Source organism: Amborella trichopoda, chromosome 6 (genome assembly GCF_054954075.1).
Source record: "Amborella trichopoda isolate Santa Cruz 75 chromosome 6, AtrichopodaSantaCruz75HAP2 v2.0, whole genome shotgun sequence".
In the NCBI taxonomy this organism is placed as follows: Eukaryota; Viridiplantae; Streptophyta; class Magnoliopsida; order Amborellales; family Amborellaceae; genus Amborella; species Amborella trichopoda.
This window is the reverse complement of record NC_142341.1, coordinates 43,515,731-43,526,599: the sequence shown is the minus strand read 5'-3', so window position 1 is coordinate 43,526,599 and position 10,869 is coordinate 43,515,731. Positions and strand designations below refer to the sequence as shown.

Here is a 10,869-nt window from a genome sequence, read left to right as displayed (position 1 = left end):
GACCACGTATATCTTTGTGTTGTAGTTGGTTGTCTCTTTCTTTTGTGTTTGTTTTTTCTTTTTTGTTTTCGTGAATTGCTTTTCGTTTCTACAGAGTCTCAGGTCAGGTCCGGGTCCATTGGAAAATTGATTGATAGCGATCCTGTTGTCTTGATTTCACTAACATATAGTGTAGGGAATCCATATTCGTAGGTATCATTTCTCACCTTGACAGCAGCTTTTCCATAGGCATACAACAAAGTTTAGACTTCATTGCCAAATTTCCCGTTAGTGTCCAAGACAACACATCCTCAGAGATTCCCTACTCTCTCCGATAAATTTCCAATCAATTAGTTACTCCTCCATATCCCCTCATAAAACACTCAGCCATATTTAACAGAAGGTTTTACTGAAGAAGAAACCCCTTTTGAAGTCCTAATTTCCATGTCTCCACTGCAAATGTGCCTGCTAGCCCTTGCCTTACCTTTGCTTCTCCTCATATTGAAACTCATCAGAAGGCAATAGGGATGGAGGGATAACCTCCCTCCTGGTCCCTTGAATTTGCCTATGATCGGAAGCTTACACCGCCTTGGCAGTGCGCCACACTTGTTGCTCGCCGAGCTTGCCCGTCAACATGGCCCCATCATTTACGTCCGCCTCGGTGAGCTCCCAACCTGCGTGTTATCGTCCGCTGAGATGGCAAAAGAGGCACTCAAGATGCATGATGCCGCTCTCGCGAGCCGACGGACACTCTGTGCAACACAGCAACTGTTCTATGGGTCCACTGACATTGCATTCGCGCCCTATGGCCCTTATTGGAGGCAGGTGAGGATCATTTCCATGTTTTAATAGGTGATTTGGGTTCGAGCCGGATGAGAAAACGGATGGAAATATATGAGGCCTCGGGCATTGCTTTATGTTGAGACATTCCGTATTTAAGAAACCTTAAATTGTATAGGATCTAAACCAATATATAGAACTGCACCAATTTTGAAGTACAAACCAATATAGTCATTCTGAAATTTAAATCCTACAATCTGGACATGGAATTTTTTATTGGGATGGCGAATTGGATATGACCAAACCAGTACAAGGTAAATGTTGGTCCGGGCCCGGTCCGTCCCCCTACACCATAATGTTTTTGGTCAAGTTTAGCTAATACTTTTTTATTCCCCTAATTCCCCACACTACAAACCACTATTTAATTTTTTTTTATTTTTTTTTAAAAATATTTTTCTGACTTGAAATCACCGATCCACTTATTTAACATGGATTTGCGGGGTGGACGATCCACCTCCAATGATTCAGATTTTGAGAAAAGTGGCAAAACTGCCACATGTAACCTAAAAATACTGTTTTAAAAAAATGGATTGGTGACCTCGTTTGTCCATCAGGAAAACTATTTTGGATTGGCGGATCGATGTTCCAGATGTATGAATCGGCCAGATCAGCCGTATCCAGCTTTAAAAAAATATAAAAACATCACTAAAATTTCTTGAAAATCTAAAGCTTATAGTTTTCCAAAAAAAACAAAAAAAAATATTACATTACAGGTTTTCATTATTTTAACAAAAATACATAAATACTAAGAACACGTCCCATGTTAGAATGTTTATCCATTACACTCATTCTACAATCAAAATGAAATTTAAAATAAAATTAATTGCTAAAAATAGGCGTATCTAACTTTAAAAAAATTATTTTTTAGTTTTATAATCTATAATGCCATTTGCATTTGTAAATAGGTCTTACATACTCATTTCTTATTTTCTTTTTTTCTTGAAAATTGATTTATTGAAATAATTATTAATTTTAATTCTGATTTTTATTAATATTATATTTTTTTAGGAGTATCGTATTTAATGTATAGTTGGGGCAGAATCAGTTCCCAATCAGAGAGAGAGAAAGAGACGGGGCAGAGGGAGAGAGAATGAAAAATAAAAAATCCAATCCGAGAGACGGAGAGAGAGAGAGAGAGAATAAAACTAGAAGCACTGAATCCACGAGAAACTTGTGTGTGTGAAAAGCCGAATCTAATACAATCTCAAGAAATGAAGACGGGATATTGGATTGAAATAACCAACAATTTGATGCAAGTAAAATTAAATAAAAACAAGCATAACATAAAAGAAATATTGGATTGGTTAATGATTTGCAAATTTATTGTGGGGATCGCAAAATTGTTTCACCAATCCAATTATACTTTAAGCTTTTTTATGTTTTTCCTTATTTATCAAAAGATCTTTGTTTTCCCTGAAAAAAACGGATTGTGTCCCCTCTTCTATTTCTCTCTAAAATTTTACCATTTTTTTTTTTTGTCGAAAGGGGTAAATTTAGCGTATGAATTATTGAAAAAACGTTTGGTGAGGGGACCATCTTTTTGTCCTTCATTGTTAACACTCAAGAGAGAGAATTAATATTAAATAAGATCATCGTTGATTGCGGGTCGAAACTGCGGAGCAATTACGCTCTGTTTGTGGGGGACGCTTGGTAAAAAGTTTCAAAACAAAAAAATTATTTTGGAGGAAAAAGTTTATGAGGTGTCAACTGTAGAAGCACCTAAAAAACGTATTGAAAGACGATGTTTCATCAATAGAAAATTCTCCAATTGATTATCATGATCTTGATATACATGAATATGAAAGAAAAATTGAATTTCAAGTTTTAAAAATAGGTGCCTCTTATAATACATTATTTAGACTATCCATTTTCAAGATTTTCGAATGTTCATAAATCTACTAGATTTACAACATTTTCAAAGCTTTCAACTTTATTATAGGGGTGAAAAATAGACTTTTAGGTCATAATAAGAGTTTTGGCATTGAAAATACATCTTCTAATGAGATTTTGAGGTGCATCATATCGTGATTTGTCTAATGAGACCAATTACCTCTGATACAAAGTGGTTACAATTAATCATGACCATTGGATGTGAAATTGGGTGGCTGCATATATTTCATTGACTAAGCTCAAAGTTCAAAAGATTTTCTCGAACTTTGTGACACATTTAGATATCAAATTTCACATCGGATGGTTATAAGTAATTGTGACCTCCCTGTAGCAAAAGTAAATAGTCGCATTGTAGACCATCCCCCTTAAAAGGCACACCTATCCTACTATTTCTATAGTATTAGGTCCCTTTATTTTCTTGTGACATGTATCCTCTCTTAACCGTGGCTTAATATTGTAAGATAAGTATATCAAATTTTTTTTATATCTCTGACGTCCCTTATATATAAATAAGGAAAAATATTTCTATATCCCCTATTTTTAGATTTCATTTCTTGATAAACTCAAGGTTTCAAAAGATATTTTCCAACCCTTTGCCACTTTAAACCTATTTTTTAATCTAAACAAATGTGAGAAAGACATAATCTTTTTAAACCCAATCATCTCTCTTTACTTATATACCCCAAATTTCTCTCTTTTTCTCTCTTCATGCCTCTCTCATTATTTCTCTCCTCCATATTTTTCCAAACACCTCCCTCTCTCTCTCTCTTCCGGATAACCTCTCACTTCTATGAAGCCCGTCACTCTCTATAAAAATTTAGGAGGATGACTTTTAAAAAAAGCTCGTCTTTTTAGATTTGTTGGACCTAAAAAAAAAGGTTTAAATTAGCTCTGAGGATTAGAAGAAATAAAATCTACAATTTTTATGCTTTAAGATATCTTTTAAAACCTTGAAGCTATTGTGAAATGAAACCTAAAAATAAAAGTATGAAGATATTTTCCCTATAACTAAATCCGAATCCATTTATAACAGTTGCATTTTTTTCATGAAAGTAAATTGAGTGGGTTAAAGTTGTTTACAATGGTTGCTTTTGAAGAAGCATTCGCTAATATTATCCTTACTTTAGTTCTTTACTAAATTTTCTACATTTTTTCTCTACACGTACAAATTGTTGCCGATGGTATGTATAACGACACGGCCTTTATGGTACCCTTTTACATGCCTTGGTGTTTTATTATTGAAAAGGTTTTCTTGGTCTAAAGGTAATATGAAAAGATTACCTAGGAGATCTAGAATCTGTGAATAAGATCCTTCACTTAAATACCTCCTCAACTATGCTCAAAATGTGCCAATTTATTGTTTGGAATCTTCAACTAGCGGTGTTATTTTAGAAATTTCTCTCATAATACATCTATTTTATTGAGAAAATATCCCACTTGTTCCTGATTCCAAACCCTAAGCATGCGATTTTTTTGAGAAAAACACATGTTCTTGGTTTGGATCACGAAACAATTTGAGATAATTTTATCATTTAGGTCAGAGTACCTAAATCAAGTGAAATGATATAAATCATCTTTTACGGAAGTAAAAAACTTGAACACATAATAGTATTTATGCCATCTGGCTTGAGCCATCTAAAAACGATAATTACTTGATACATCCACCTTGTATAGGATTCTATATATTGAAGTACATCTTTTCAGATAAAATAAAAGAGGGAAGGCCTTGCATTAAATGGTCTTTTTAATGTAATAATTTAGTTGAATCGATAACTGCAATGGTTTTCTAAGCTAAGATTAACATTTTACTCTTTTTTTAGAGTGATTTATGTACGGTCCCTATAATTTTTTCTAAAATACAAAATACTCCACTTTCAACCCACTTTTTTTATTATTTCCAAAATTGCTCCTCAGTATAAAGATAGCATCCTCAATATGAATTTTACTTTTTTTTTTTTCTTTTAGTTTTTTGTTTATAGGGCATTACCTCAAGCATTAGGGCAGTGCCCTACAAACAAAAAACCTAAAATAAAATAAAAATAAAAATTCAGTGCAAGAATGTCCACGGATCGAAAGGTAATTTTGAAAAAAAAAAGGCGAGTTGATCGACTTTCTTTGTAATTTCTACCAATAAATGAAGCATTTCGGTCTATACGTAAATTGCTCTTTCTTTTAAGAGAATTCGAAAATCAAACTAGTGCTCGTCTTTCATTTGAGTAATGGTTTTCTCCCTATAAATGAAGCATTTCGGTCGATACATAAATTGCTCTTTCTTTTAAGAGAATTCGAAAATCAAACTAGTGCTTGTCTTTCATTTGAGTAATGGTTTTCTCCCTATAAATGAAGCATTTCGGTCGGTACGTAAATTGCCCTTTCTTTTAAGAGAATTCGAAAATCAAACTAGTGCACGTCTTTCATTTGAGTAATGGTTTTTTCCCTATAAATGAAGCATTTCGGTCGATACGTAAATTGCTCTTTTTTTTAAGAGAATTCGAAAATCAAACTAGTGCTCGTCTTTCATTTGAGTAATGGTTTTCTCCCCAAGTGAGAAAGATATGCATCCTGGAGCTATTCAGCACAAAGAGGGTGCAATCCTTCAGATCCATGAGAGAACAAGAAGCAGCACATTTGGTGAGCTCAATACGTTCATCATGCAGGGTGGGCGAAGTCGACCTCACCAAATATGCCGTGTTGCATTAGGGAAGAACTACTGCGAAGGTGGGGAGTATGAGAGGGAGTTCAAGCGGATGTTAGAAGAGTAACAAGTACTGTTAGGAGGTTTTAGTTTGGGAGATTTTTTCCCCTATTTAGAAGGATGGTTGAATTTGATCACGGGAATGGCATCGAGGATGAAGAAGACTTTCAAGGATTTTGATCGATTTTTTGATCAAGTGATCGAGGATCACCGCAGGAAATCGAAGGTTGGTGAGAACGATGTGAAGGATCATTTTATCTCAAGTACGAAGAGTTCACAACAACCTTTATTAATATGTGAAATCTAACCGTCTTGAATGCATAATAAAGTTCAAAAAAAATTTTTTGTGCATAACGAACTTGATTAGTAAGACACCTCTAGCCACCCAACTTTACATTTAGCAGCTGGAAATCATTATAACCTCATATTACAAAAGTTAAATGTTGTCCTTTTGTACTGCTCATTACTTTAATTGAGTGATATGTTCCTTAGAAATCAATTGCAATTAAGCCTCTTAGCGCACTATTCAAGTACTGCAGCGGTAGTGAGAGAGAGCAGGCATACCAAAGGGTCACATTCCATAACATCACTCTTTGCATTCCTCTAAGACGTTGCTCCACTAAATCAATATGATATAGAGTCTCCGCACTCAATCTTGATCATTGTGGACTTTTCCAAGATTCAATCTATATTTGTGGTCCTCATGTACTCCGAAGACAAGTTCACCAAACCCCACTTTTGCCTTTTTCTTTTTTTTCTTTTTTTTTTTCTTGACGTCATTTAATCTTTGATTTTTTTGATAGAACACTGGAGTGCATAAAACATTGTTTGAATTTTATAATTTAATAAGAAAGAGAATCATGATAAAATTTTTAGGGTGAGTATGATTTACTACGTTGCACAAGCAAACAATATAAAAAAATTTTAAAAACTAAAAATAAGAAAAATACCCCTAAATACTTCAAAGGTATATTGTTATTTATTTTTGTCAATTGTTTATATTTTTAAGAGTGATTTACGTATGGGCGTTAAATTTTTTTCTAAAATAAAAATGCTCCTGGAGGTGGAAATTACAAAGGTCTTTCAACTTTTTTTTTTTTTTTTTTTTCAAAATTGCCCCTTGGCCCAAGGATATTCTTGGACCGAATTTTAATTTTCTTTAAAAAAAATTTCGTAACAACCTTTTCTTTTTTCGTTTTTTCTTTTTCAAAATTGCCCCTCGGCCCAAGGAAATTCTTGGACCGAATTTTAATTTTTTTTTAATTTTTTTTTAATTTTTTTCGTTAGTAGGGCACTACTTTTAAATTTAAGGCACTGCCCTACTAACAACAACACTAAAAAAAATTAAAATTACTGAGGATTCCATCCTTCGATCAAAGGATAATTTTGAAAAAAATAAAAAAAAGGTACATTGACCCACCTTCGTTGTAATTTCTCACTATAAATTTGAACACAAACTAATGTACTATAAAAATTGTAAAATTAAATGCATGGACATACACTTAATTGTCTGATCAAGAATCAGACAATTGAGAGCAAAACGTATTTTAACACAAGAAAAACATTAGTTCTTTTTAGATCAGACAACGAGAAAACACAATCACATATCTTTTACATGTGTGTAAAACCACATAAAAAGTTTACCCACCCCCTTGTTGCTATGTCTCTAGAGAGGCCTTTTGCCAATGACTCAAAGCTTGTTGGTAGTTGGACAAACGAGTGGTTAACCTCCAAACCATGCATCAATTCATTTTCTAACGTTACTTGATCAGTTTGGTTTTTTAAATTGCAATCAATCGAATTGGAAGCATTGCAGATTAATTCTTTAATAATATACAAATTTCACTGTTTGGTGAAAATCAAGATGCTCCTTGAATATGATATTTTATTGAAAGAAACCGCCACTGATTTTACTAGAATAAAAAATGCTTTAAAAGGAATGCCTTTTTTAGTTCTCTTATAATATTAGCGTTTTTTTTTTTTGTTCTTTATTTTTTCTGATAGTTCAGCCACAAGAATCATACTTCCAGTTGTGGTTTGTGTGAGCGTAGGATATGTATCATGATATCAGAGCCATAGACTCCAAGCTCTGCTGGGTTGTCATGATTGCTTTGGCAAATTGGTGTCTTAATTGTGATTTGTTCTTCGCACATCGAAATAGTGGAAATTGTTTTTCATTTATTAATGAATAGCGATATAAGTTCCAATGAACTGAAGTAGAGGAAACCAATAGATGAAGGAGATATTTCAAGATTTTGGATCACTCTTGCATGCCTTTTCACGGTTACAGCTTAGAACAGGCTCTAGTTACAATTTACGAAATATAGTTTGATATTGCTAATCATAAAGTGTTTGATCTTTTCTTTTTATAGAGATGAGATGCATAGCTGAGCTTTCCTTATTTATGCATGAATAAATATGTAGGATTTCGGCCTGATCTTGATTGTAATTCTGTTTGACTTTTAAAAATGAAACCAACGCCTAGTTCAGAATTACCCTACCCCCCATCCCTCCCCCATAACCAACAAAAAAAAAAAAAGAGAAAACAAAACAAAAGTGACAATGTAATCAATGGCTTAATCATCTTTCACGATCTTTGCTTTTTTAACAAATTTATACGATTGTAATTGTAAGCTAAATCAATCATGTTTTTTTTTTTTTCCTTTTAAGACTACAAAATTGAAATTGTTTCTATTACCTATCTCTATGTTATGTAATATATTGACTTCATCTTTCAATAAAATGTTTTGCAGCGTTGGAATTTGCATACCAACCAACAATAGTGGTTATTTTTTAATAGCAATTTACGAAATGAATCATTATCTTTAATATCTCTATCTATGTGTTCTTTGATACAATATTCATTGGCTTTCTAGGACATGTTTGCCACCGGTACAGACACAACATTCATAACCCTCGACTGGGGCATGACAGAGCTCATTAGGAATCCAAGGGCAATGAAGAAAGCCCAAGACCACATTAGGAGCAAAATTGGACACAAAGAACAAATCGAGGAGAGCGATTTGCAAGAACTAGATTATTTAAGAGCTGTAGTAAAAGAGATCTTTCGGTTACACCCAGCTGCCCCGGTGTTGCTTCCTCATTTATCCATGGAAGATGTGAAGATAGGTGAGTACAATATTCCCGCAAAAATCCAATTCTTTGTCAATGTCTGGGCAATCGGAAGAAATCCCAAATCTTGGGATAACCCTGAAGAGTTTTGCCCTGAGCGATTTATGAATAGTTTGATTGATTTTAAGGGCCAAGACTATGAGTTGTTACCATTTGGTGTTGGTCGTCAGAGTTGCCCTGCCATTACATTTGGGGCAGCCACAGTGGAGCTTGCCTTTGCTAATCTCCTCTACCACTTCAACTGGGAGCTACCCCCCGGGGTGAGACCAGAAGAATTCGACTTGACAGAAGTACTTGGTATAACAATGCATAGGAAAGAACACTTAGTTGTCGTTGCCAAACCATATAACTGATCGATGAGCATAACTTCTGTTTTTCAGTTGTGATGTGCCTATTGAAGTTTTATTGATGGTCAGGGGGTAACAAGTGCAAATTGTGCGGACCATACTGCCATCCATTTGCTGGGGAAGGATAATTAGGAACAGAGTCACATTCGTTGGAGCATGTTATTAGAGGTTAGGTAAAGGAACATAGTTCCTTTCAGATTTCCCGTTGGATTTCTGTAAACTTTTCATGCTTGGGTATCTTGGAATTCATGTGTGATATAATATTCAAATAGCTATATGTGCTGTTATTTAAGTGTACAGTACCTAGCTCCATGGAAGACTTCAAACTTCAATATGTTATGGCTTTTGTGTAATTATTAGACTCCCATATATAAAAGAGCCCCTTTCAAAATTTCCTTTTTAATCTTGATTCCTATTTAAGTCCCTTAGATTTATCTTTGGAAGATATTCTCAATTACATTTTATTTGAAATATCCAACCTGTTCTGCTTTATATTCTCGTTTCTCTTCATGACACAAAGTCTCCAATTCTATGGAAGTCCTTCCATCCACAAGGAGCAAGCCATCGGAAAAATTACCACCAAAGAATAATCTCTAGATTATGAATATTCCTTGACTCTAATGACAAAACGACATGAGTTTGGCTTTATAAAAGGTGCTTTTTCTGTGTGAAACTTGATTAAAGGCCATGCGAGTGAGAAAATTCATGCATGGTCGGCGAAAAGACAATTCCAAGCAAAGATGTTTTAACTTCAAACCTATGATCGGAAACTCATCCATAATGCTCTATATGAAACCATGTCACTCAAACACAACGCTCGAACGATTTTGAACCGAAATCCTAAACGGAAATGAATGTGAACAACACTTGGTCCTAAGGGGGCGAAGCACAATAATCTGACATTTTGCTCTGGCCCTCAACACCCTAAGCAAGGGGCCGTGCGCACAAAAGTCACAATATAATAGTTTTCAAATACCAGATTCTACAAAATACTCAATCCACTTATCTCCTTGTTACACATATATTCTTCAATCATTATTGGCAAGAAATCCAAGGTCTGCATACCCATATATGTTCGGTTCTTGAAATTTTCGCCCCTCTTATTCAAGATGCATTGAACTTCTTTCAATGCTAAAATAGGATGGATAAATAATTACGCATTTCATAACATGGTCTACGAACTTTGTTTTCCATGTGAGGGAAATTTTGCCGTTCAAGTGGCACACTGTTGGATTTGGTGCTATCCAAAATCACCTCTATAAAGAAATATCATTTTATGTGGGATTGAGATTAAGATTGATAGTGGTACGTTTCTTAAAAAAAATAGAAATCCAAAAAGATTAGGACTCTTTGATATATCTCTTGGTTTTGAAATATATGTGACATCTATAAGAAGGTTCTTATTTTGTATGGATTCATAACTTATATATATATATATATATATATATATATATATATATATGGGAATTGTGGTTCCTCTCTAGAGAGGTAGGCAGAGCCTCCTGTGCATAAGATCCAATTTTATCTAAGAGAAAAGAGCTTCCGATAGAGAGAAACATTATGATTGTACCTCATAATGATTGAGAGGCTTGTTTCTTGTAGAAAAACGGTTTTCATTGAGATTTTAGGTTGTTTTCCCTTTTAGTTAGAGAAAAAATCAGTTTCACTTTGCTCTCACATCTCTATCTGGTGTTGTTGGTAATGGTTGTTAGATGTAAAGGGAAGGAATGGCGAGTGGTTTAAAAGGGTTTGCTCGACTGGGTTTTGTTGAGGGTTATAGTGGTAACTCTATGTTTCAAAATCTTTAATATAACTTTCATTGGTATAGTGGATTTCAGTTTGATGTGCCTATAGCCTTTCTTAGGGTGAACCACGTAAGTCTTTGTATTCTTATAATATGTGTTTCATGTTTTATTTCTCGTACTTTATTTACCAAAAATCGACCAGTTAGGTTTAGAGCTTTTGCACACAATACACACCATCTTC

At 34.2% G+C, this 10,869-nt stretch overlaps 1 protein-coding gene across 4 annotated transcripts; it reads left to right on the top strand.

Annotated features, from left to right (window-relative positions):
- The first annotated feature begins 217 nt into the window (after positions 1–217).
- Positions 218–9,274, top strand: LOC18431189 (cytochrome P450 71AP13). Of its 4 annotated transcripts, XM_088870994.1 has the most exons (4): positions 218–804; positions 5,255–5,340; positions 5,410–5,630; positions 8,281–9,274. In XM_088870994.1, exons 3-4 carry the CDS (start codon positions 5,547–5,549, stop codon positions 8,887–8,889), a joined length of 693 nt encoding a protein of 230 aa, XP_088727120.1. In that variant the 5' UTR covers positions 218–804; positions 5,255–5,340; positions 5,410–5,546; the 3' UTR covers positions 8,890–9,274. The 4 variants fall into 4 exon arrangements, with proteins under 4 accessions (XP_088727120.1, XP_088727119.1, XP_088727121.1 ...); XM_088870993.1 differs by lacking the exon at positions 5,255–5,340 and having other exon boundaries at positions 5,367–5,630; XM_088870995.1 differs by having other exon boundaries at positions 5,255–5,667.
- Positions 9,275–10,869: the final 1,595 nt, after the last annotated feature.